Consider the following 27,578-nt stretch of genomic DNA (forward strand, 5'->3'; position numbering starts at 1 on the left):
CCTGTGCTATACGGTAGGTACTTATCAGTTACCTGTTTTATATATAGAAGTGTGTATATGTCAATCCCAGTCTCCAAAGGTTATTTTAATGGTTCCATCCTATGAAAAAGTTATGTTTTGGGGGATCGTTAAAAAGCAACTTTATTCCATGGTTTTTCATTCTGTTGCCAAGAAGCTACCTAAGCGCTTGTGAACTTACCTAGAACATGTCATCTGGGTGAGGATTGTTTGTGTCACAGTTCCAGTTTTTGACTTTGAAATTATACTTTTTTCTTTACCCAAAACATGCATTTTATGCAACCAAGGACAACAAAAAACAAACATCACAACTATTGCCACCTAGAGATGATAATTTATTGTTTTACCATGATCCTGAAGAGAAACAACATAAAGAGAATATTTATTACAAATCCCCACAATTTCCTTCCCCCACCTCACTACTCTAAAATTTGCCAGACACCATCGGCCTCCTAAAATGGACCACTGACTATAAATGCGTTACCAATTGATTTTGCTGCCATTTCTCACGACTGAAACTTTAGTGCTCAATCAAATGACTATTTTCAGTGGAGGAGTTTCCTAGCTTTAAAAAAAAAACCCTTTTCCTCTAAAATTCCATTATTTACTGAAAGAAGCAGTTCTAGAAATGTTAATGAGGATTTTAAATGAACAAATTCAATCAAAAAATCATTCACTGAACATCTACCAAACATCTGGATGCTTCAAAGATCAGGGAAATGAAAAGGCCAGGTTTTAACAGCAATAACTTAATTCTGCGGATATACAAAGACAAGTCAGTTTCTTTTCGTCTAATTTATTCTAAGAAACTAGGAACTGACAAAACAGGAAAGGTTTGTTTTATCCAGTCTACAGATAAACAAGACAATGCCTGAGTTAGCTCTCTATATAGATTTAGGCTTATCGTGTTGACCTGGGTGTAATAACCTCTATTTAACTAAAAGTTAATAAAAATACTTATGTTCATGTTAAAATAATCGCTGATTTTGCTTACATATCCCGCCCCTTGCCCCTAAACTCATAGATTTTTAGAACAAGATTTTCCTGTGTCGTCACAACCTGCTTCCCCCTGCCCAGCCCTCTCACGTAAGAACCCCTGCAACCAGCAGAAGCACGTCTAAATCTAATATGCTTTGTCCTCGCTCGGCGGAATAAAACCTTACTCTGTCAAGTGGCTGAAGTGGAGGTAGGGGGTGGGGAAGGCAGGCGAGCACTGGCCCCCAGCACACGCCCAGCAGTCTCTCTTCTCTCCCTCCGCAGGGCTCCCTCACCACTCTTCCACAGCTGGGAGTCTGGCCCCTACAACCCTCCCCCCACACTCTCCTTCCTAGCAAACCTGACCTTGTCGGGAGATTAAACAATAGCGACTCAGGCGGCTGCCCCGACCCTTCCCTGGACCAAAGGAACTTGAAACCCGCATCTGAAACTGGAATGAAATCCCAGTTTCAGCATCACCTTTCAATCCCTCACAGAACTTACTCTTTGTATCTTAACGCACTCAGCCTGACTGCTTAATGAGTGCTTGCTGAAGGGAGAAAATTTAAAGACCAATTAACTTTGCTGATTACTGTGTAATTTGAAGTGAGCCATGATTCTTTAGTGAATGGAGGTGAGAATCTCAACGATTAAAAGAAAAACAAAACAAACCTGTTAAAATAACAGCAGACCACTGTTCAGAAGTCAACCTAATGCCCACTCTTTACCTTCTTCCACTGTTTTAGGATAAGAGAAAAACATGAGGTTTGTGGTATCCACTGTTAAACAGAACCAGACAATATGAAACTAAGTTCTCATGTTAAGACATTCTGTATTATGAGATGTCCAAAATAGTTCCCAAACTTTCGTTTGACCTGCAGAATTGGAGATGGCTTACCTCCCTATAACTTCAAGTTTGTTTTACAAAGCTCTGAAAAGTAAAACAGATAATTTCATTTTTAGATATAATAAAAAATTAATTTGAATAGCAAAATAAGTAACTACTTTTCAATGTACAGTAGTGTGTCCATTCTAAAAACGAAACCTAAATGTTAGGGAAACTTTTCAAATAATGCTTTTTATTATATTCTCCAGTAGTAGCTGAAATAAAAATCTACTCTAACTTCTATGAAAAGATCTATTTATACCACTTAATTTCTTCTCTGATTCGACGTTTCACTTTGCAATCTGCAGACCTTCACGTGGTTTCCCAGCTGGGGAACCATAGCCCCCTCATCAGCATTTCTGAGAAGTTGCACAGAGTGGGACCCACAAACACATGGCTCCGCTGGTAAGTACTGCTGTCACTGTGTGACTACGTTTTAATACTGTTACTCCAATTCACACGATGACTCTTCCATGAGGATGGTAGGGTGAACCTGGTTAGCTAGCTTTAGATGAGGACGTCAGGACGACGAGACCCTGCAATAAAAGGTGATCAACTCTAGGATAAAAATTAGAAAAAAGTTCTTTCCCAGCTATGAATCTTCTCAAGCCCTCTCTAATCACAGGCCAGGGGAAGTGAGTGGAGCAAAGAGGGTACACAGGAGACAGCTGAGACAGGAATATTGCAAAATGCTTCTCAAGCCTTCCTGCAATCCCAGGACTGGATCCCTGTGTGTCTGTTTTCCAGGGAAGAGCCCATCCTGGTGTTTTCCTATCCCAAGTTTTCTAAGCACAGAAATTTAAGAGTTAGTGGAGGAAGCAGGACTATGCTTCACACCATTGGGTCAAGGTAAGTGGTCCCACTGGCCCTCCCAGGACATGCCCTCTTCTTGACTGATGGGGGCAGACCTTCTTCCTCCCCCGACAAGCTCAGAGAACCCATTCTCCTTGCTTGAAATGGTGATCTGGCAGCTAAGCGGTCAACTTCCTGGCTTTGAAGAGAACACTCTCAGGAAGCTGATGTTTCTAGAACTGTTCCATTTTAGTGCCCTAGTCACCTGTCTCTCCTAGCGATTCCACTCATCTCCTAAGCTCTTGGCTTGATAAGCACCAAACTATGAAGGTTTTTTTCTCGTTTTCCCCTTTCTCAGTTCTGTGAACTGACTTGTTTATGACCACATCAACTTCTTCACTACTCCAAAACTTTGCTCTTTTGGAGTGATGTGTTCTGTCAAATAGATTAAAATAAAAATACATTATCTGTTTACAGGGAATATACAGAATAAAACAGGGGCTGGAGGTACAAAACACAGACACTGACATTATGGTCATACAAAATATAAAGAAGTACCCAACATTAACAATTTTTGTCAGAAGTTGTACATTTTGCTATTTCTTTAGCATTTTCCCACATTTTTTTTTTTTCCTTCTGTGGATCCTCCGGAGTTAAGATCGAGCTTCCTCTGCAGTGTTTCTGAAATTCAATACATGATTGGGACATATTGACGGAATTCATTTTCTGTCCAAAGCAATGAGTGCTACACATTAAAGTTTTCCCCACATATAATATTAATAATGTTTATTTACAGTGTGAGTTTTCTGATGCTAAGGGCTGAGATGTGATTAAAGGCTTTGCCATATTTATCACATTCAAGAGGTTCCTTCCTGGGATGACTTCTCTGATGCCAGGTAAGATGTGAATTGTCTTAGGTATCAAACGTGTCAACCTCTCTGTACATATTTAGCACAGTTTCACTTTTATGCCTTTAATAAAATACTAAGTGCCTTCCATATCAAGATGCCTCATACATCTGTAGTCTTAGGCTTTAGCCTTGCCTGCCAGTATGAAGTAGAAACAAATGCCCCAGAACTTGAAGACTTATACTTCTCTTCCTGGCAAGGTTAAGGTATATTTTAAAAAACCCCTCAAAAACTTCCACTGGGTCAACTAGCATGCTAACAGTGAACAAGAGTACTGAACCTGTTAACATACTTCAGCCAGTCGAGAACTTTCAGATGACTATCCTGAGCACTAATTTACATGTCGTAAGCCTTTTGGGCCATGACTCTATTACACTTTGCGCTGAAGAGCTGATAAATGAATGCAATGCAGATGGTTTTATAAACAGTGGTAGCCTGTCTTCTTCAGAAAACTTGTCTTCAAATAGCTGCTTCAAGGAGTCCATCTGCTGAAGATCTGGAACAACGCCCGTGGCCATCCCACACAGTCATTACGATGTCCCAGGAAATGGGAATTAAATGTGGGGCACAGGCTATAGTTAACTTCCATTAAAAAGAAATGATGGCTGAATCATGTCCGCATAAAAAAGCCAATGTGGGTGGACCTGACCAGTGTTCTTTCCCTCTTCACAACAGTCGGTGCTTCGATCGGTGTCTGGAGTTAAGCACCTCACTGCTTTCAGTTGCTTCCTGGCAGCAAAAGTCTTTGCTCAAAAGCATCAGCAGTTTTCTATGTGACCACCACTATGTCTCACTCTTTGAAGAAAATTCCTAAAAGCATTTCTTCTACCTTCCCTTACTATAAAAAGTTACTTAGGTGTACTCTTCTGGAGTATCTTTCCTGTTTTTCTTAAATTGGATGGATAGAATACTCTGGTCACCAGCTGACTTCCTTAAAGTTCCCCCAGGCAACACAGATGCAACTGCTTAGGAGCTACCGGGAAGCTGGAGTTGGCCCAAGTTATAGAGAGAGGCCAGAGAAAAAGTGCTGTTTGGCCCGGAGCTGAGGCCACAGCTGCCCCCACCTCCATGGTTCCCCGTGAAGTGGCACTGTCTCATAGGCTTGGGTTGTTGGCTAGCAAACCAGTGACGAGTGACAGTTTTAGTTCTTGACGGAAAATCTCAAACTCTATGTGAGGGGTCTCCCATTATGGGGCTAGTCTTCAGGTGTGTTCTTAGTCTGTTTCTAAGTCCCTGCAGGGCTGTCCACAGTCATTCACGTGCTCTCACGAGCAGTTACCTCTACCCAAGGCCCTGATGACTTCCTATGTGACCCACGCTGCTTGGGTCTCTTGTGTGTGCATCTGAAAATGGTCTGTCGCTGGCTTCTACTCAGAAGCTAATGCATCCTCCTGCACAGATGATGGGAAAGATCAAAGTTTCATAACCTCACCTCAGTCTCTAGTGATGAGAAACAGAAAAGACATTGTGCGGTATGACTACAATACGACCAACCACATCTTAGCACGTTGGTGAGCTTCTCAGAGCAACAGACACGTTTAGTAATTGCCAGCTAACGATCTCAAATGTCTTTTCAAAGTTTCTGGAAGGTGTGGGGAAAAAAAATGCTCCCTCCAATGTTCCTTTTTCTGAAAAGCAACAGAAATCACATCTTTTGAACTTTAAAGTTACAAATGATTCACAAAGTGCCCAAATCATCACGTTGTTCAGGAGCTGACTGAAGAAATTCTGGTTAAGATCTTTGCCATCTTTGCCTTAGTAAGTGATCACATTGTTCTTTAAGATGATGGATGACAACAAAGTCCTTTCTGACATTTCATGGTATTTACTCTCTGATCCGTGTCTAGATAGTCTATGCTGGTGGCTGACCAGCACCCTTCGTTTATATTTAGGACAAAAATAGCATGCGACCCTAGAGCTTTAGCCACGCCTCGGGCTCACAAGCTGGGCCAGGCTACCGTATTTCAGGTACTCGTGACTCACAGGCCTTGTCGTGAATGTACAAATCCTGCTAGAAGTCAGGTCTAATGAGCACTTCTCATGTGGTCAGCACTGTGTCCAGGGCTGTCGGGGATATAAATATATCCCCCGATGAGAGAAGCATCTCTTTTGGGGAGTGATGAAAACCTTCCCACACGGAACAACGAAAGATTCAAAGACAGTATGCAATCAAGTGCTAACCTGTGGAGAAACGCAGTTAGGAGTGCGATAGTGCTTTAGGGAATTTGGGGATTTTGCGAAGGGAGAGAAGTGTTTTGAATCACGGTTGCCATTTCAGTAGGATTTATCTCAGTCATGAGGAGGGAACCATCTACATCTGCGGCCGTCCTTTGGAACTGTAGACTGGTGCACATGCCCTCTCTTTCAGGAAGAGATAGAAATCTTTGGTTTGATACTGACAGCGCAGTCCTAGATTTCTATAGCTTTGGTAGGCTACCAGTGACTGTACAGAACTTACTGTATATATATAACTAGTTTGAGCAGCATGTGCCGATGTAGTTTTTGTTCAAACTGTCCCTCTTTTTTGAGAAATAAGGTTCAGCAAGACGTTAGCCCAGTAGGGCGTTTGCGGCAAGCAGGTTTTGAACCTCAGTGTCATTTTCACAGAGCCGATCTTAGTCTTTCAATTATGTACTGTGGTTGCGAAGAGTTCAAGAGCGCCTTAAAGGTCTCCTCATTACTGAAAGCTTGACATTTTCCTGTGTGTGTGCTTCTATCCTGTGTGGAAACAGCATGTGGATTATCCATCCCTATGACTAGCATTTCCCTGCAGGGGCTGTGGAAGAATTATACGCCCACAGACTAGGCAAAGGCAGAACACTGCTGATGTAACTGTAAGGATCCATAAGTGTGATTTTTTTTTTTTAACCTGTTGAGGCTGTTTTTTTTCCCCTCCATGGGCACACATCTCTGAAATAATTTTAGAAACGAAAAGGGGAAATGGCTTGTTGACAAATTCTCGCTTTACACACAGCTTTTCAGGAATGCTCCGAAAGCATCGAGGGAGGCGGGGCTATACTCGGAGGCTCGCTCTCTGGTGTGGATTCTGTGATGCAGAGTGAGGGTCGAGCTCCGGGTGAAGGCCTTGCCGCACTTCGTGCACTTATAGGGCTTTTCTCGGGTGTGAATTCTCCGATGCAAAATAAGGTATGAGTTTCGGTTGAAAGCCTTTCCACATTCACTACATTCATAGGGCTTTTCCCCCGTGTGGATTCTCTGATGCTTAGTGAGGTCTGAGCTCTGGCTGAAGGCCTTCCCACACTCGTTACATTCGTAGGGTTTCTCCCCAGAGTGGATCCGCTGATGCAGAATGAGATTTGAACTGTGACTGAAGGCTTTGCCACACTCATTACATTCATGAGGCTTCTCTCCTGTGTGGATTCGCTGATGCAGGACAAGGTTTGAGTTAAGACTGAAGGCTTTCCCACACTCACTACATTCATAGGGCTTTTCTCCGGTGTGGATTATCTTATGGCGAATAAGGCTTGAACTCCTTGTGAAGCATTTACCACATTCATCACATCTGTGGGACTTCGCTCCTGTCGGAACTTCTTCAGGGGTGTTGAAGTTTGAGCTCAGACTGAAGCTTCTCCCCAGTCCTTTACCCTTTTCCCTTGGACCTCGCTCTCCTGTGCTGGGGTTTTTTTTTTCCTTGACTGTAGCTGGCCCCGGATCTCTCTTTTCTTTTCCAGTTTTCTCCTCAGGGTTTCTCTGCTGCCTTTCTACTACTCTGCCCTGCTGTTCACGTTTTTCTCCAAAATCTTTCTGGAATTTTCCTGTGGTCTCCCCATGTGATGCTGAGTCTTCTGCAATTTCAGCCTTTGAGGTGGACTCCTCATTCTCATTCCTGTTTTCACAACCTGACACGATAAATAAAAAATACAAATAGCATCTTTTTCTGTTGAATATGTGGGTTACTCAAGTGACACTGTTTTCCAGGAAGCTTCTACCTGCCTGCAAAATGACCTCACAATATTAACTGGAGATAAAATAGTAGAAAAACAAGGGAAAAAACATAGGGACAACAGGGAGTAGAATTGGGAAATGAGAGGGCAGGCAAAGCGTGGAAAGGACAACGGAGGGAGCGTGCAGAGAGGCCAGGAGCGAGCAGAGGGAACAGAACCAGGCAAGGAAGGACGGAAGGCATGAGGAATTAAGGAACATAAGAGGTCACAACTCATGGTTCTATAATTTGGTCACCCGGTAATTAATTTGAAAGAATAAATACACATTAAAAAAATCATGGTCCAGGGACTTCCCTGGCGGTCCAGTGGTTAAGACCCCGTGCTTCCAATGCAGGGGCTGTGGCTTCAGTCCCTGGTTGGGGAACTAAGAGCCCACATGCTGCGAGGCTAAAAAAAAAATTAAAAAAAAAAAAAAAAATCATGTTCCAGTTCTAATTAAGAATTTATGAGTTAAAAAAAAGAGAGAACGGACAGGTCTTTCCTAGAAAATGATAAGTGGTATTACCAGAAAGAAAGGAATGCAATTAATAAAAGAAAAGCAAATACTCCGCCAATTCTGTGAGATTTTTATTGACAAGGTGATAGTTAACAGGCAAAACAAAGAGCGCTGAACCTGGCAGGTTACGCAGACCTTCAGACACAGAAACTAGTTTCTCTCCACTAGGGAGAGCAGCACAGAGCTGACAGTGCTCAAGCAACAGGGATGAGGGTGAAGAAGCTGGTTGGGGCATTAGTACATGTAACTGAAACCTGCACTGACAAACGACTGAGAACTACTGAGAACAAAGAGACTGAAAACAATTCCAGAGACAGCCCAAAAAGGACATAATATAAGATAAGATCTTACAAATGCAGAGCTGATCTTCTGATTTTAGCAATCTGCCTGTTAAAACACCGGAATATATTCTTATTGTGGACTGCTATATTCTGTGTGTCACTCTGTTTTTTAAGTATAGACTAAAAATTGTTCAGTACAAAAACACTATTTTATATATGTTTACATTTGTCTAGAAAAAACCCAAACTATCCCAAATCTATTCTTTATTTACTTGGCCTTAAGAAACCTTTCCAAGTGAGTGTGCACTATCTCAACGCAATCACTGAAGGAGTTGAGTATCTAACTCCTGACTTGAGTGATGAAATCACCATAAATACTGACCTGATCATAAGGAAGAGGAAACTGGTCTACTTCTTTTGAATTCCAAGCCTAGGTCCTTGATGATCTGGATAGTTCCCCGGCTGTTCCCAATGTTTTGTTTTGTTTTGTTTTAAGTTAGCAAGGGGTGGGTACTACCCGGCTCACAAACAGAGATCAGTTTTTTGGCTTAATTTTCACCTCATCCAAAGAGCAAGTACTAAGAAACAACAAACCCCAGTTATCCCTATGGTTCAAAACAAAACTTGAGGTTTCTGTAGTAACATCCTTTCTTCATAACTTCCCTTCATTCACCCTACCACTGCCCTCCCCAGGCAGAAGTCTTAGGAAGTGGCCTTCCCTATGACAGGACTGATCTGAGAGCTTCCTGCAGTACTGTCTCCCAGGGGTTAAGACCTAATAGAGACAAATGGGACTGTTTGTCAACTGTGTCACCTTGTCTTATCTGGTTGATGCCTCTTAGAACTTCTTTGTTCTTACTACACACTCAGGAGCCAGAGCTCTTCACAGAAGATCACCATTAGGTTTGAAATCTGGGAATCCTGACCATAAGGGAGGTACAGGTGCAAGTTCATGGAATTATACAGAGCTGTCGTGGAGCAGCGCTCACAGGATGCAAGACTGAAAGCCCATGGAAGGATGCAGTGTAGGTTCAGGAACACGGTCCCAGGTTAGGATTAGATTGATGATCAATTCTCACCTGGCCCTCTATATGAGGAAATACAGACACTTCCCCTGACAAAAGCACTTAATTGTATCCACAAGGAATGAAGCAGAATCCTCAATGGTGACAGAGTAGTTGAAGAGGTGGGGATTCAGAACATAAAAGTATTTCTGCTTTCAAACAGCAAAAACTACCTAGAGGTAAAAAAATCCACCTGGAATCAGGAAGTCCCAGTACCAGGCTTTTGGGATTAAAGAAACTCAAATTGTTCTCCTTCTCTATCTGGTCTGAAGAAAGGGGCTCAGTAGTCTCTAACACATCAGAGGTCCCAGAACTAACAGAAAAAGAGGCAATACAATCTTATCAGACAATAATCCTGCGGCCATCTTACCCTGGGAAATCACGTTCCCATAATTCTCCTGCCTGGTGTCCCTATCCAGATTCCTCCGAGCCAGGTTCTGACATCCCCATTCCTCCAGGATGAGGGACACGGCCATGTCCTCGATCTTCACCATTGCCTGAAATAACATGAGATCCCCACACTCAGTTCCCCCAAAGTCCAGGGACAGTCCCACTGCCCAAACCTGGAGTCAGGGACGGAGGTGACTGCAAACATACAGGATGCTGGGAAAGAAAAGGTGACCATGCCAGGCTCTAGTGGACAGGTGGGGAGTGGGGCTACTCTGTGGGCAGGGACATCAAGAGCCAGTGTCCTGGTGAAGACCGCTGAAAGAGCCCCAGGAAGAGGCAGATGCGAGGGACTCAGGAGGGCAGAGGGGCCCACAGCTCACCTGGGAATCTGCCGAGAACAGTGCAGATGCCATCGCCTGGTCTCTGGGACCCCCCTCGTGATGAGGGGCAGGAACGTGGGTGGCAGGGAGAGCTGAGGGAGGAGAAAGGAGCTGTGAGTGAAGCCAGCTCTGCTCTGGGCCTCCCCTCAAAGGGCCCACGGGCACCCTCTTTCCTGTACCAGCATGCCCAGTGTTCAGTGTTTAACTACAGAACTGAGAACTACGGAGAATATAAGAAAGAAAAGGCATGATGTGTGTCTTCCCAAGACCTCTGTTCTTAAGCAGAAGTAACAAGGAGTCATAAAAGGGTCCTTAAAATCACCTGGTCCAACTCCTTCATTTTAAAGAAGGGGAAACCGAGGCCCGAAGAGGGTAAACAACTTGCCTAACATCATCCTGTTAAGAGGGCAGAGCCAGAACTAGAACCCGGGTTCCTACTCTCAGCCACAGAAGTAGGTAACACTCAGCCCACATTCAAGTCTGGCTCACAATTTAATTTTCTCCAGTCCAACGAACAGTGTACCAGGACTTCAGAATCCCGTTCAGTTGTGGAAAATGGAACAGTTTTAAAAATCTTTAGTAGTAATATCTTGAAACACAGAGAAGGAAGGGGCTCTTCTTACTTCTGGGTAAGTTTCTGCCATTTTTTGTCCCTCTACTTTTCTCCCTCACTTAGCCACAGTTTTTGGATAAAATGCACACATGGTTCGAATGTCGATGAGACATTTACAAATGTATAAAGGTCTGGGTTGACACTCATCTAATAAAAGACATCGACAACATAGGATCACACTAACTGCGATGTGCAAGAAAAACTGGAAAAATTTTAAACGGCAAAATCAAAATCCTCCCTTGCCAAGTAATGTTAGATTTGGAAATGTTACTGGTGAACAGATGATGTTACTGCGCTGCAAAGATACTAAAAAACTAATATGAAACGGAATTAGTAAATCTTGTAACTATTTCAGAATATACGGCAATAATATAAGCTAAAGCAAAATGTAGACAAAGATCAACTACCTAGCACTTTAACCCTCTGAGAGTTAGGAACACTCTGGAAGATGAGCAGCACAAAGAGAAACTGAGAATAAGTGCATACGCCTCAATTCCTTCAAGAACTATTTACGACATAACAACTGTATGTTCCAGGGTCTGGAAAGCTGTTACTCTGGTAACCTGAAGCCCTAACCTGGCACTTAAAACCACGAAGATCCTCCTCTGTTTCCTGACTTCACCTGGTGGAGTGTGAAGAGAGCTCACAAACCCTACGAGGACCTAACGGGACTGGGTAGACAGCGGTGGATAAACATCACAGCGCACTGCTTGGCTCACAAGGCTTGCTCCAGCTTACGAGCGCTGGCCGTCCTGCAGAACGCACGGAATACAATACTTCCTTAAGCTCTAATGTTCCTATCCTGAATGTCATCATAAATACACACACTGGTTAAGTGTGCCTTTGTCAACTCTTGCTGAACAACCATACTTTTAGCATGTTATTTTTTTCTCTTTCACTGATATTCTAGGTATCAACTTTGATTTTAAAATTGGATAAAAATATTGTTACTATTTCCCTCAAGGAAAAAAAATTCAACTGATTTTTATTTATATGACCCTGAAGTGATTTTTTTTGCCTCATGTTCCTCAACCAAAAACAAAATATTTTTTCCATCCTTTTCCCATTCTTTGGAATTTTTGAAAGTAACCTAGAAATAGTGATGTTATACAGTATTTTATACATTTTAAATAAAATGAATTGATAAATGATCCTTTTAAAGATAATTTACGACATACTAGAGTGTTGGCTATATTTCATCTGTTCCTAGGACTTTCCTGTAAAAAAAAAAAAAAACCTGCTAGACATCCAGAATACTAACAATTCAACAAATAATATAATGTCCACCCAAGTTCATCATGCACATTTCACTTACCTCCTTGGTAACATTATTTAACTCCTGAAATTGATCTGTAAGTTATATTTCCTCTGATATTTAGTAATAACGACAATAGAAACAAATATACTTCTCTATTACAGGCATTTAGCAACACAGAGAGGGCACTCCCATCCTGAATAGTTTGCTTCTTTCCCCCCATGTGAAACCTTGCTTCTTACCCCGTGGTTGTAAGAGGCGGGGTTTCCGAGATGAATGCTTGAAATGGGACTGGGTGGCCTCATGAGGAAGGTCAAAGCTCGAGGACTCCTGTACTGGATCCAGAGGCACCATCCCCCTTGCGAGCATCTCAGGTCCATGAACTTGACCTGGGACCTGAGGACAAACAGGTTGGGCTTGTGGGTAAATCACTTTTTAAACAGGAATTTAAACAAACGAAAAAAGACAGTAAATATACCAGTGGCTGCAGGAAGGACAGGGCTAGAATACTTTTTAATATCCAAGCAAACAGGATCAAAGCACCACAAGGACTATTAATACGAACTTTAAGTCAGTAACTTTCTCTCTGCTCCAGCCTCAAAGTCCACGTGCTGCTCACACATGACAGGTTTCCCCTCTTCTTACCTGCTGTCCTGATAAATCCAGCTCCAGATCTTCCAGAAGGGTCACAGCCTCCTCCCCACTATCGGGACGGTATTCCTGCAGCCAGACCTGGAGCTCCTTGGGCAGAATGGAAAGGAACTGCTCCAGCACCAGCAGCTCCACGATCTGCTCCTTGGTGTTTATCTCTGGTCGCAGCCACTGGTGACAAAGTTCCTTCAGTCGACTCAGGGCCTCTCGAGGCCCAAAAGTGTTCTGGTAACAGAAGTGCCTGAACCGCTGGCGGAAGATCTCTGGGTCGGGAGGAGGAGACTCCTGCAGACTGGCGTCCTGCCCCCACATGTGCTCTTCCTCATCTTCCTCTTCGACCTTCACTATCACGATGCCGTCCTTCTCCTGGGCAGCGTGGGGGGACAGACCGGTGGCTTCCCTTGACTCAGCAGTCATCATTCAGGCTCAGGGACCTGACTTGATCCAAACAGGGTCTGTGCTCTCCTTTCTGTCCTGGGAGATGTTTTCTGATATCTGTTTCTGTACTATTCCTGAAGGAGTAAAAAAAAAAAGTTATTGGTACCTTTATGAAAAGTGACCTGTGCTGTTAATACTTCATACAAGGCTACACATCAAGGCATTAAAAATGCCTCTGGGGGCTTCCCTGATGGCACAGTGGTTAAGAATTCGCCTGCCAAAGCAGGGGACATGGGTTCGAGCCCTGGTCTGGGAAGATCCCACGTGCCACGGAGCAAATAAGCCCGTGCGCCACAACTACTGAGCCCGCGAGCTACAACTACTGAGCCCGCGTGCAACAACTATTGAAGCCTGCGCGCCTAGAGCCCGTGATCCAGAACAAGAGAAGCCACCGTGATGAGAAGCCCGCGCACCGCAACGAAGAGTAGCTCCCGCTCACCGCAACTAGAGAAAGCCCGCGTGCAGCAACGAAGACCAGCCAAAAAATAAATAAATAAATAAATAAATTAATTAATTAATTAAAAAAAAATGTCTCTGAATAGCAAAGGGGGAAAAAAAGCCTCCAGAGCCACACTGTTTTTCCCTGCCACTTTAGATATTAAGGTTTGCAAACAAACCTCCAACTGGCAAATTCCCCCCTCAGGGTGTTTGCCTGAGCCTGAGCACCGTCCCTCCAGGAGGAGGGCAGGCTATGACATCATGTGTTTACACGCTAAGCCCAGTGAGAGCTGAACTTAGTTAGTGGGGTGCCAGGCACCCGCTCCAGCAGCACACTAGCCATCTTAGCCCCTCCCACGACACCCTTGGAGCACCATCTCACAGATGACACGACTGCGGCTCGGATGACTCAAGTGATTTGCTCAGGAGCAGGAGGCTACCTACCTAGTAGTGTCAACACTCAAGCCAAATTTGAAGGCCAGGACTTGCTAACCCACCGTTTAGCTACTTCTATTATTTTTATGGGTGCCTTGGTCAGTACGAGATGAGCCACTTTGGACAGAGAAAGAAAATATCAGAATGTCTATTTATATTTTAAAAGTGAGAGAAAATAAACCATATTTAATGTACAAATGGACACTACCAAGCTCACTTGGTCTAAATACTGAACTGTCACATGTCACACAAGAGACAAGCGTGGGGGGGGGGTGAGCAAAATGGGTCAAATGATACAAACTTACAGTTATAAAATAAGTAAGTCCTGGGGATGTAATGTACAGCATGGTGACTACAGTTAATAATAATACTGTACTGCATATTTGAAAGTTGCTGAGAGTAGTTCTTAAAAATTCTCATCAAAAGAAAATAAAATGTAGGGGACTTCCCTGGCGGCAAAGTGGTTAAGAATCCGCCTGCCAATGCAGGGGACACGGGTTCAAGCCCTGGTCCGGGAAGATCCCACATGCCTCGGAGCAACTAAGCCCGTGTGCCCCAACTACTGAGCCCACGAGCCACAACTACTGAGCCCATGTGCCACAACTACCGCAGCCTGTGCACCTAGAGCCCCTGCTCCGCAACAATAGAAGCCACCGCAATGACAAGTCCGTGCACCGCACCGAAGAGTAGCCCCCGCTCGCCACAACTAGAGAAAGCCTGCGTGCAGCAATGAAGACCCAACGCAGCCAAAAATAAATAATAAAAGAAAAGAAAAGAAAAAAAGAAAATGTAACTATGGTGACAGATGTTAACCAGACTTATTGTGGTGATCCCTTTGGAATATACACAAATACTCAATCGTTATGTTGTACACCTGAAACCAATATAATGTTATATATCAATTACATCTCAAAAAAAAGAGAGACAAGCAGCTTTAAAGATTTCAGAGAAACTACAATTAGGGAAATACTAACGATGCAAACACGCACAAACAAGAAAACTGCACAGCAATTTTTAACTCAGCGAGGTTAGAAGGTAAAAACAAATGTGGAACTAAATGAAACTTAAGAAGTCAACTGATAAGTGAGAAAGTAGCTGCTTAAAAAAAAGTGTGAGGAAAGAACTATTATGAGAACAGATGTGTGTTGTTACATAATTTTAACTGCCAAAAATGATACTCAGTTTCCTGGAAAATATTATCTACACATTTTAAAAACTTGGAAATATTTCCTAATTTGTTTAAAAATCTTCCAAATGAGGATTTTTAGTGGGTCTTAAACCTGTTTGTTAAAATTATAAAACACCTTTTTTTTTTGGCTAAACACCTTTTTATTTTTTTTATTGGAGTATAACTGCTTTACAATGTTGTGTTAGTTTCTGCTGTACAAGGAAGTGAATCAGCTATATGTATACATATATCCCCTCCCTCTTGGACCCCCCATCCTCCACCATCCCACCCCTCTAGGTCATCACAGAGCACCCAGCTGAACTCCCTGTGCTATACCGCAGGTTCCCACTAGCTATCTATTTTACACATGGTAATGTATTTATGTCAAACCTAATCTCCCAATTCGTCCCACCCTTTATAAAACACCTTCTGATTAGTTTGTAAGAACAGGTGATTTAACGGCATGGAAAATGGAAACGTACTAGCTGAACTTCAAGAACAAAAATTTAACATGGTTGGTGGATAGGATCAATCCTGAGTTACTAAGCAGAGGCAACAATGTGTCGCTTCCATCTGAACTGACAAACCTTTGTGAAGCATCTTTTTTTTTCCACCTCTACAGCCATCAAAATTAAGCATCAAATTCAACTTTTAGAGACAAGAGCATCCAACTGTTCTATCACAATAAGATAAGCCAAGAGTTTCAAACTAGCAAAGTATTTTTAATTACATGGCTCTCACTGAAAAATTATTTTGATGGAAAAAGGATCACATACATGGAAAGCACAAAAATTTTTCTAGAATAGCACAACTTAATGTATTTTTTTAATTATACAAAACACTGGTACATGTATGTAATTTTTCTAAATAGTTTTTACTGACAGGAACGTGTGACCAGAAAAGTTTGGAGATGACTCTTCTAATCGCAAAGAATATGATTTTAATCTGAGATTTATCACAGGATTAGTTTTTTTCTCTTTCTTTGGTCCTTAATGAAAACCAGAAATCCTTATTAAAATAGCAGTCTATAATAACAATAAAGAATATTACATTCAAAAAGGCTTTCTACATAAATGTAAAAACAATGTGGGAATTAAATCATTTCTCCAATGATTTTAATAAACTGGTAAAAGTCCTGTTGCAAACCATCTTCTAGCCCTTCCCATCCACTCCTTCAGACCTGTTTTGCACTCCACCCACCTTGCTGCAGGAAATGTATTTTGTTTTTCAACTTCGGAGCAGCTTTACCTGGAAAGTCCTTACAGTTACGAGTATTCAGTTTCCTAACCATTTCTGCAGATCTACAGCATGCAAAGTGTCCTGCTAGACTGAGCGGAATAAAAAAATGAGAAGCACCATTCCTATTTTTACACAAATAATTACAGTACAAAGCAGATGTGCCAACAGTTCTAAGGAGGTTACAACCTGAGTGCTGGAGAAGCCCTGAGGAGTGACTGACAGCTACAAGGCAGCTTCCAGGAAACAGCCCCCCTGGAGCTGGGGCATCGGAAGAGCCAGGACCCAGACAGGAAGAGGCAGCGAGTAGGGAGTCCAAGGGATCACTCCTTTGGCTAGCTTTCTCCCAGCTGGAGGCTAAATAATTCCTGTAAGGCTGAGTCTCTTTATTTCATTCTGAAAAGTGAAAAGAAAGACTATCTTTTTCAGCTACGCCTCCCAGAATTGTCTTCCGCCACCCTAATCCAGGCTCCACATCTCCTGCCGAGACTAGGGCCTTAGCTCCATACGGTTTCTCTAGCCTCCATTTCTCCCCTTTCCAATACGAACAACATACCAAGGTCAACTTAGTATTGCCAAAGTATGCTTCTGGTCATTCCCTCCTTCCCCTCACTTACTGTCAATGAATCCTTGACATCTACCAATCTAGTGTTCAAACAACACACCCCACTCGACTTTTCCACTCCCATTACTTTCCTTAGTAGTGATCCCCTGTATTTCAGCCTATTGGGCCCATTAATAGGGTTCCCCAAGCGTAGGGTGTGACTTTGCATCTTTACCCCTTTGCCGGGACCAATGACTTTGCATCTTCACCCCTTTGCTGGGACCAATCTCCCACCTTTATGGCCAAATTTTCACTCACCCTTCAAGATGTACACTGTCTCCTGACATTCTGAATTAAGTAAGATATCTTCCTCCTTTGAACACCCTTGGTACTTTCTCTGTTCCTACCTTAGGCACGTCTACTCTCCTTGTATTACCATTACTTGAGTTGCAGTTCCTATCTCCACCTCCCAACTAAGCCCCTCAAGGACAAGGACTTTTTTTTTTTTTTTTCACACACACACACACTGTATTTTATTTTTACAAGAGATAAATCGACTGACACCAAGCATTGTACATGGATGACCACAACAAAAGCAACAATGATTGCAATTACCAAACATGAAACACACTCATACTATGTCATAGTATTGACATTCAGTCCAGTAATCCTCCACTGTAACAGCTCAAGGACAAGGACTTTTGTTTACTTATCTTCTAGGGAACTGGGGAGACTGTTAAACGGCACAAAAGAAGTAAGAGCAACTCAGGGACTTCCCTGGTGGTCCAGTGGTTAAGACTCCGCGCTCCCAATGCAGGGGGCCCGGGTTCAATCCCTGGTCAGGGAACTAGATCCCACATGCCGCAACTAAGACCCAGCACAGCCAAATAAATAAATAAATATTTAAAAAAAAAAAAGAAAAGGAAAAGAAAAAAGAACAACTCCAACTATTACAGCTCCCCCTGCCATCTTATTGCCTTTAGTGGCAATTAGTGACCAGACAGCCCACAAATATCTCATCACTCAGGCGCAGAATCTCACCTTCCTTGACTCCTCTCTCCTTGCGTGCATTCAGTCTCCAAGCACCAGGGAGAAGTAATTCTTTGTTCATACTTATTTTTCTATCTAGCTCTGTGGAGGCCGGCTTCCTCTCTTTGGTGCCCTGCCTTCATCCCCCTCTCCAGTTCACCTCCCACCTTGCTCTCAGATCTTCTTCCTAAAACTCTAGAGCCTTGCAGTCAACACTCCCCAGCACCTGGTCCCAGTTTCCCCATCAAGCTTCATTTCCCATGAATTTCTCTCCCTCCCCTGCACGAACCTTTTCCATCCAGCAAAATGAGTCTACTCAGTACTTCCTAAATATGTCTTGTAATTTGAACACCATCCTTTTCTCCCATGATAATGCCTGGCATTTCCCTCCCAGTCTTCTCTGCCTTTTCAAATCCTACTTATCCTTCAGAGCTAAGCTAAAATGCAACTTGCCCCTCATCTGTTCAAGAAGCCTCCAGTAGGCATTACAGGAAGAACCAATGTTAACTGAGTGCTTTCTATGTACCAGGCATTTCACACAACACCCTCAGGAGGTAGGTACCATTGTTGTCTACTGTATAATGACAAAACTAAGGTTTACAGATGTTAAATAACATACCCAAGGTCACAGGGCAATTGAATGGTAGAGCGAGGATTTGAAATTAGGTCTGTGGGACCCCTCAGTTCAAGCTCCAACCATCACACCAAACTCATTCTGTCCCAACGTGTGGGGTAAAGAACGGCTTCTGTGGACACATGGATTCTTTCGAAGAGGAAGGCCTATGAAGGATGACCACTCAGGAATGGCCCTCACCTGCCATCCACTGTTTTCACTGGAGAGCTGCGTGACTAAGAAGACACGGCAGGAGATTCAAGTGGGAATCATCTAAACTCTAACCAGGTGGGACCTTCAAAAGAGACAACTGAGGGGCTTCCCTGGTGGCGCAGTGGTTGAGAGTCTGCCTGCTAATGCAGGGGACACAGGTTCGAGCCCTGGTCTGGGAAGATCTAGCGTGCCGCGGAGCAACTGAGCCCGTGAGCCACAACTACTGAGCCTGCGCGTCTGGAGCGTGTGCCCCGCAGCGGGAGGGGCCGTGATGGTGAGAGGCCCGCGCACCGCGATGAAGAGTGGACCCCGCACCACGATGAAGAGTGGCCCCCGCTTGCCGCAACTAGAGAAGGCCCTCGCACGAAACGAAGACCCAACACAGCTAAAACAAACAAACAAAATAAATAGAGTAGCTATTAATTAAAAAAAAAAAAAACGCAAATGTCTGTCTGCCTTAAAAAAAAAAAAAAAAAAGAGACAACTGAGCAGAGCTAGTGTGGCATCTAGCCTGGTGTCAGAAATCTCATTTATTGGACTCCCCTTCTGCCGCAGTGGTTAAGAATCCACCTGCCAATGCAGGGGACATGGGTTTGAACCCTGGTCTCGGAAGATCCCACGTGCCGTGGAGCAACTAAGCCCGTGCACCACAACTACTGAGCCTGCACTCTAAAGCCCTCAAGCCACAACTACTGAGCCCACGTGCCACAACTACTGAGCCCGTGTGCCACAACTACTGAAGCCCACGCACCCAGAGCCCATGCTCTGCAACAAGAGAAGCCACCACAATGAGAAGCCCGTACACGCAACAAAGAGCAGCCCCCGCTCGCCGCAACTGGAGAAAGCCCGCGCGTAGCAATGAAAACCCAATGCAGCCAAAAATAAATAGTAAATAAATAAAATTAAAAAAAAAAAAAAGAAATCTCATTTATGAAAATTCTGTTCCATCTTAGGCATTTAAGGAGACTAAAGGAAAGGAATCTTGATTTGTGCCCACACCTTCGCCAGTTTTGAAGAGGAGGCTGCTCCTTGGGTCAGTGGGACTCAACAGGAAGGGATTCTGAGGAGGAAGTGAGACCTAAAGGGACAGAGATGAGGGCACGGTCAGTCCCTCTTCCCCCAATTTCGACAGGTACCCTCCCCCCCCCAACATTTCTCTGCTCCTACTCTGGGCAGGAGAAAAGTCACAACAGCGGCGGAAGGGCTGGGTTTTATTTTAGGTTTCAGAGGATCTGCGCACACAATCTTTTCTCCTCTCTCTAAACTCTAAGCCCTAATGGTCTCCACCAAGCACTTGCTATTCAAGTTCTTTCTTGGTAATTTAATTTTTCATGCCGTCTTCTTCGACTGGACTATTGTTAAGAGTATGTGTCTTTGTACCTCTTAGACTACTTAGTATGACCTCTTTGCAAGCACCAGTTTTTAAAAAATACTTGACTGAATGTTACTCTTTTTGGCCCATTCATACAGCGTTCAAAGTTGCCCTCAAATTACAGGCGTGGAAGAGTTTCACTAAGCTGCATCACCACTTACCAGCTGATTTTAGGTTAGTTACTCTAAGTACAGATGTTTCTTTTCTGGGTTAAAAAACAGTATTTGTCTCACAGAGTTGCTGTGAGGATTATAGGAGTTAACATATATGAAGCACTTAAAACAGTCTCTGGCATTTAGTAGGCACTAGAGAAGTGTTTTAAATTTTTTCAATAAACTTAAGAGATGTAACTATACTTTCCAATTTTCAGCCTGCTTAAAAGATTAAGCAACAGGAGAAATCCTGTAATAGTGAAAGCAGCACAGGGCGGAACACCTGAATCCTAGTCTCCCATGAATAAGAGTGAGTCCCTCCCTGGGTGAGTTATTTAACCTCTCTGACATCCAGTATCCTTATCTGTCAAATTGGGGCGGGGTGGGGGAGGGAAGAGAGGAGCAGAAAACTACCTCTGGGGTCCCTTTGAGCTGAAAACCATTCTGACACACTATCCGATTTAGATAAGATTACCCCCAGTACCTGGTTCTCCCCGAAGGTAAATAGGAAAGATTTTCTTACAAAAAAGGCTTGGAGTTACAAGCTCAGTTTATTCCAAAGGCTATTTTCTAAACAGGCCAGTATCTTTTCCAGGACATAGTCTTCAAAGTTTAAACTGCCTCTCACCCATTTCTGAACAGAGCTCTAAGATGTTTTAAAACATGAAAAAGCTACCTTTAAAAGACAACTAGCTACCCAAAGAATACTGATACTCAGAATGAAAAGGTAACATTTAACATAACACTCATCTGTATTTAGATACAATATAAAGTTAGAAAAAATTTAAATGCTTAGATCAAGTAGGGAATCAGCAAAAGACTATGATATTAAGTAGCTAGCTTCCTTGTTTGTATTTTAAGATTGGTGAAAACTGCATGAAATAATGAACAAGCATCTTGCATAGTAATTCAGAGACATACAAACTTGGGAAAAACATTCTGGGGCAAATGATCATTATGGTTCCCTAAGTAATAAAGCTATTTCTCCACACGTGGCTGGCAATATAGTAACAGGGCTTTGTTGACTGGTTACAATGAATCCTCCACAATTCAATTCGACAACTATTTACTGACCACCTCCAATCCGCCTAGCAATGGTCTGTACAATAAATGCTTTCTTTGGTCCCAGGCCATGTAACAGCTGCTCTCTATAATGAAAGTATCTTATTGAGTACTGGAGGCACCGCAGGAAACGGAGGGCAGGGGGTCAGTGTCAGGCTGAACTGTAGCTGAATTTTTCAATTACATTGACCAAATCAAATTATCTCAAAGTTGGAAGGGCCTTTGGAGAAAACCTAGTTAATCTGATTGATGACAAAACTGAGAGTTGGCGGAAGTGTCTTATCTTATCCAAGGTCACTCAGTTAATCAGTCTCCTAAAGGCCCCGCGCAATTTCCACAAATTCCTTTCACTCTTCACCCCTTCCAAGTCAGGCAGAATAACTACTACCCAGAAATGGAAAATCCACCTCATCTACTGAACAGCTCGTTTTCAAAAGCCTTCGAAATAGTCCATAAAGCTGAAAGAGAGTGGGATGTACATATAATCTCTACTAGATCCGAATCATTTCTTTACCCACTCTGAGTAGGTTTCAAAAGCTCTTTAATCACCGCTCGGGGGTGGGGGTGGGGTGCGGAGAAGCAGGTGATGTGGAAACACGTATGCGGCACCTTGAAACGTGTCCATTTCTCAGCCTTCCGCATTTTTCACCTCGAGGTCCTGCAAGGACCCCGAAAAATAAAAATCTCTCACTGGAATCAAAGCAAATGGCGACGAAAGCAGAGCAGAACATTCAGACAGGGGTCGGTTCGCTCGCGACCCGGTTCTCAGAAACGTCAAGCGACGATGACGACACTGCAGGAGAGGGGCCCGGAAGAGGCCCGCAGACGGCCTCCCAGGACCCCCGGCCAAGGACCGTCGCCCCCTCCCCGCCTGGGCCCGCGGTGGGGAGGGGACGGCCGGGCCTGGCGCGGGGACGCGGGCACGGACTCGCTTCACGCTGCGCCCCGGCCGCCCGCAGGAGACCCCGGGGCCGCAGCTGCAGAGACCACCCCCACGCACACACCCCTGCGGCCCCGCCCGCCCCCCCAGAGGCTGGCCCCAAGTCTCACCGTGAGCCCCGGGAACGGCCTGGGGGCGCTGGGCGAGCAAGGGGAGCTGACTCTGGGGCTCAGGCCGGCCGAAGGGCGCCGCGCACGGACCTAGGCCCTCCCGACGCCTCGACACAGACACAATGAGTCACAAAGGCCGGAAGTGTGTCAGCACCTCGTCTTCCGGGACTGCGCCGCGCTTCCGGGTCCTCTCTAGGAGCGCGGGAGGTTTTGGCAAATCGGTTCCCGAACGCTGGACCCGTCCCCAGCCCTGCAGTGGTCCCAGTCTCCCGCTTTGGGGTCTCCGCCCTCAGCCTGTGCGCCCCGTGTTAAGGCTGGGGACGAAGGAGAAGGGATTCAGGCCTTTCGAGATACAAACAGACTGTCCAGTTCTGACACCACTCCATCTGATAATTCGATTTCTCCTTTTTCATCTCGGGCAGTCCTTGTAGCAATTATAGTTATTGCCAAGCAATAATAATACTTAGTAATTGTATGTCTGTGGCAGAGGAGCTGAAAGAAGGGTGTACACAGAGGAAGATCAAAGTGAAGCCAGCGGCGGCTGGTTTCACAAAACTGCCGTGGTAGTTTCTCTCAGGCCCTGAAGATGTCTGACAATTGAGTGGGTGGTATTTTTAAATACTTGGCCTGTGGCTGAAGGACGTCTTTCTACAACCAAGCTAGTTATAGGTTCTATGTTCTGCTCATGTGACATATGCTATTATAGCAATTTGAAAGAAGTTTTCAGAATAATAACAGACACTTTTGCTTTCAAGGTGCTTTCACAACCTACAATTATGGCCTTCACCTGGCAAGATAAACCAGAAATAATACTCTGCCTGCTGAGCAAGGGTGACCACAGGCTTTAATGATTGTGACTTTGCTGTATATTCCAAGGGGTGTTTGGGGGAGAGACTGAACTTAATAGCTTGGTTGCATGACTCCTATTGCTTGGAGGAGATTACTTTTTAAAAAATATTTGAAAACTAAAAGGCAATTACAGTATCATTAAATGAAAATTGCAAAATGGAGAAAAATAATCAGCTGTAATCCCTCCATCGTAACCCAACTACGATGGCTTTAATGTATCCCTTTCCTATCTGTTTTCATATGTATATGTTTTTATTATTTTAAACATGGTTCAAAACTATGATTGTATTGGATATGTGGCTGGTGTACTTGAAGCACCTGCCACATTCATATTGTGTGGCCACTTTTTGGACCAGAGCTGATGGGAACAGTTTTGGGCACTTGATGGAAGCACAGCTTATATGCTGAGGTGGTCTGGTCTGGGAGCTCTGATGAATGGGATAGTAGGGAATTAAGCAACTAGATCTCCTTTCTTGGGGAGTTCAAATGTGAGACACAGAAAACTGGGGCCAAGCAGAAATCAGTCAGCAGAAGGCATTAGGTGACAGAAGCCACAAAGCCGTGGGTGTCATGGGTAAGCAGTGGTTTCAGTAGAGAAAAACCAACTGAGCTATAGAAACAAAGACCAAGAGGGGCTGATGCACCACATGGCAGAGCTTACAGAAGGGAGCCCAGCCGCCTAGGGCTGAGAACCCACAGCATAAGGAGGTGACAGCCTGAATAACCCTCAGGTCCCAAAGTTTTATTCTCTGCACCGCTTGACTTTGCTGCAGATGCTCTTGTATCCTGTCTCCCTACTTCCCCGTGTGTTCGTGTGTCCTTAGAATAAATCCCTTGCCAACAAAAGAGTCTCCCTTTGTTCCTTGCCACAAAGAAAAGCCCGATGTGGTTGATGTGAAATAATGCATGCTACTTGAAAAAGCTTAATATCATATCATTAACATTTAAAATTTTGCTACACAGAATGGATAATTATCATTTTAATAGCTGTATAGTATTCCATCAAGCAGCTGTACCATTAATTATTTAATAATTCCTGTATTTCTAGACATGCTGAATACTTCAAAAGTTTCGCTAGGTTAAGAAATATTTAAATGAAGATCTCTGTGCAGATGTCTTTTGGATTATCTAAATAGGACAGATTCTGACAAGCAAGTTTACTGAGTTAAAAAAATATATATATATATACATATATATGTATATATATATTAACATTATTTACACTTGCCAAGATATGGCAGCAACCTAAGAGTCCATCAACAGATGAATGGATTATGAAGATGTGGTGTGTGTATACAATGGAATATTACTCAGCCATAAAAAAGAATGAAATTTTTCCATTTGCAACAACGTGGATGGACTTGGAGGGTATTATGCTAAGTGAAATAGGTCAGACAGAGGAAGACAAATACCGTATGATAGCACTTATATATGGACTCTAAAAAATACAACAAACTAGTGAATATAACAAAAAGGAAACAGATTCACAGATACAGAAAACAAACTAGTAGATATCAGTGGGAGAGGGAAGGGGGAAGGGGGAATATAGGTGTGGGAAGTAAGAGGTACAAACTATTACGTATAAAATAAGCTACAAGGATATATTGTACAACACAGGGAATATAGCCAATATTTTATAATAACTATAAATGGAGTATAACCTTTAAAAATTGTGAATCTGGGGCTTCCCTGGTGGCGCAGTGGTTGAGAATCTGCCTGCCAATGCAGGGGACATGGGTTCGAGCCCTGGTCCGGGAGGATCCCACATGCCGTGGAGCAACTAAGCCCGTGTGCCACAGCTGCTGAGGCCCACGTGCCTAGAGCCCGTGCTCCACTACGGGAGGGGCCACCGCAGTGGGAAGCCTGAGCACCACAACGAAGACAACAGCAACTGGAGAAAAGTCCACGCGCAGCGACGGAGGCCCAATGCAGCCAAAAATAAATAAAATTTAAAAAAAAAAGCATACATAAAAAAAAAAATTGTGAATCACAGTTCCCCTGTAACTTATATAATATTGTATATCAACTATACACTTCCATAAAAAATATGCATACAACCATATTTCTTCCCCAAAGAGGTTTAATTCTTATCTTTGTCCTGCAGCAAATCTACTTACACCAGAAGGGCGGCAAATGTCCTTCCATTGACCTTGCTTAATTTATTGGGTCACATCAGAGTTATGGCAAAACTTATTTATTCATAACCATTGATCATATAATATGTATCAGGGATTATGCTTGACTTTGGAGGATACAAAAGTGACATAGCACTGGTCTTCGAGAAGTGTAAAGTCTGGTGGGGATATTAGATCAATGCATGGGTCACCAAAATACAAAGTGAAATGATGCATATATCCACAGCCATATAAATACACTTCTCTGTCCTGACTGCAGGTTTCCCAGGGCAGAATTAAGGGATCTGTGGGGCCCCTCTTCCAAAGGTTACTCTCTGGTCGTAGAAAAAGGGGTTGCCTCTTGCATAGCACAGGGAACTCTACTCTGTACTCTGTAATGACCTATATGGGAATAGAATCTAAAAAAGAGTGGATATATGTATACGTATAACTGATTCACTTTGCTGTACACCTGAAACTAACACAACATTGTAAATCAACTATACTCCAATAAAAATTAATTTAAAATAAAAGAAAAAGGGGTTGTCTCAAGCCTGCTCCAAGGTCAGCTGTGACAAGGTCAGCTGTGACAAGGTCAGCTTCTCCTCCTGCTGCCCCTAAGTGCCACTGCCCGCTGTTGTCTACTCTGAGTCCCCTGGCTTGGAATAGCCTCTTCTTCAGTTCCTGGACTTATGAAAGGTCCATAGCACAAGATTGTTGTGCACCTGTGCCAGCGAGGCTGTGGGTAGGGCAGGGCAGGGTGGAAGGGGCCGGGCCAGGGAAGGAGCAGTCCCCACGTGAGGACCTTTCTTAGGTCGGCCACCTCTGTGCTGACTGAGGGCCTGGGCCTCACGCCTCCCCCCTCTCCCTGCCCCTGCATGGCACATCCTCTGTGACCCCAGCTGTCCCACTGTGTGTGGCCTCTGGCCTTCCCACCTCTCCCCTCTTGCTTCCTGTGGCTCCACAGAGAGACCACCACCGGCAGCCAGCCTGCTATCTGGCCCTCGTCAGCGTGTCTGGGTGCAGTGGCTCTGTCCCTGGGCTTTCCTCCAGCATGGTCGCCCCCCTCACCTGCTCCGTTACCTCTGATATGCTGTGCAAACATATTTCTGGATAAAATGCTGGGAAGAAAAAAGATTGTTGTGCACAATAGGTTTAATCCTCAGTTTCTGAATCAATGAGGAAGATGACAACATGCAGATTGGAATCAAACTCAAGGTGAATATTCAACATTTGCAACCACTGCAGCCATCAGGAATTTATACCCTCCCAGCTCGCTAATGCTTAGCCCTCCCCGCACCGCCCCCCACCCCCAAGCTCTCCGCTTTGCTCATATGCTCCCTCTCATCTTCTTCCTTCTAGGATTTTAACAATCTCTTGGAGCTTTTATTCTATTGAACATCGATGTCTCTTTATGTAGGTCCATCTGCCCCACCCCCAAGTGCCCCCAGGGGCCAGGCAGCCAGTGGCTGGGATAAATTTAATTGTTACCTGAGCTTGAAGTGGGACTGTGGGTGGCTGTTGGTCTGTTGAGCACAAGCCCTGGCCGAGGGAGGCACTCACCCTTCGGGCTATTGCCGCCGAGCCAGGTGTGGACTCAGAATTTCCAGAAAGGCTAATTCTTCCAAGGAGAAAAGAGAAATGGGATTTTTAGATGAAGTTTCTCAATTTTTACTTGGTACTCAGCAAACAAACGAGGGGCACACTGGCACTGGGCATGCACACAATACACCCCCTCTGAGCTGGGTGCAGAGAGATTTGCAGGTGGCCGTGTGTGCTACCTCTTGTCTAAAGAGCCCCAGGGCCGAGGGGCCTTCCCTTCCTTACACAAGTCCCCTCCAGGGGTGTTCCTAAGCAAAGAGCCATCCGCACGTGAAGTGAATGATCCCCCACCAACAATATGGAAGCACTACTGCAATTCCTTCCCTTTCAAAAAAATAGTCTTTTTCTTTGCACTGCATGAGGAAATTGTACATCCTGGAGGTGGGCCCTCTGGGAGAAGGATATTGAGGGATGTAGCTGGTTGTTTTGTGTTTTTTTTTAACATCTTTATTGGAGTGTAATTGCTTTACAATGGTGTGTTAGTTCCTGCTGTATAACAAAGTGAATCAGCTATCCTATACATATATCCCCATGTCCCTTCCTTTTGCATCTCCCTCCCACCGTCCCTATCCCATCCCTCTAGGTGGTC

General features: G+C 44.0%; 1 protein-coding gene across 3 annotated transcripts; it reads right to left on the reverse strand.

Moving 5' to 3' along the window:
* Positions 1-332: 332 nt before the first annotated feature.
* On the reverse strand, positions 333-26,186 carry ZKSCAN1 (zinc finger with KRAB and SCAN domains 1). 3 transcript variants are annotated; one of them, XM_082361371.1, is made up of 7 exons: positions 22,425-22,669; positions 19,788-19,866; positions 12,669-13,186; positions 12,266-12,419; positions 10,156-10,247; positions 9,756-9,882; positions 333-7,439 (listed from the first exon to the last, which is right to left on the reverse strand). In XM_082361371.1, exons 3-7 carry the CDS (start codon positions 13,092-13,094, stop codon positions 6,544-6,546), a joined length of 1,695 nt encoding a protein of 564 aa, XP_082217497.1. In that variant the 5' UTR covers positions 13,095-13,186; positions 19,788-19,866; positions 22,425-22,669; the 3' UTR covers positions 333-6,543. The 3 variants fall into 3 exon arrangements, with proteins under 3 accessions (XP_082217497.1, XP_082217496.1, XP_082217498.1); XM_082361370.1 differs by lacking the exon at positions 19,788-19,866 and having other exon boundaries at positions 22,425-26,186; XM_082361372.1 differs by lacking the exons at positions 9,756-9,882; positions 10,156-10,247; positions 19,788-19,866 and having other exon boundaries at positions 22,425-22,666.
* Between the last annotated feature and the right edge of the window lie 1,392 nt (positions 26,187-27,578).

This window comes from Balaenoptera borealis (genome assembly GCF_965194805.1).
Source record: "Balaenoptera borealis genome assembly, chromosome: 16".
In the NCBI taxonomy this organism is placed as follows: domain Eukaryota; kingdom Metazoa; phylum Chordata; class Mammalia; order Artiodactyla; family Balaenopteridae; genus Balaenoptera; species Balaenoptera borealis.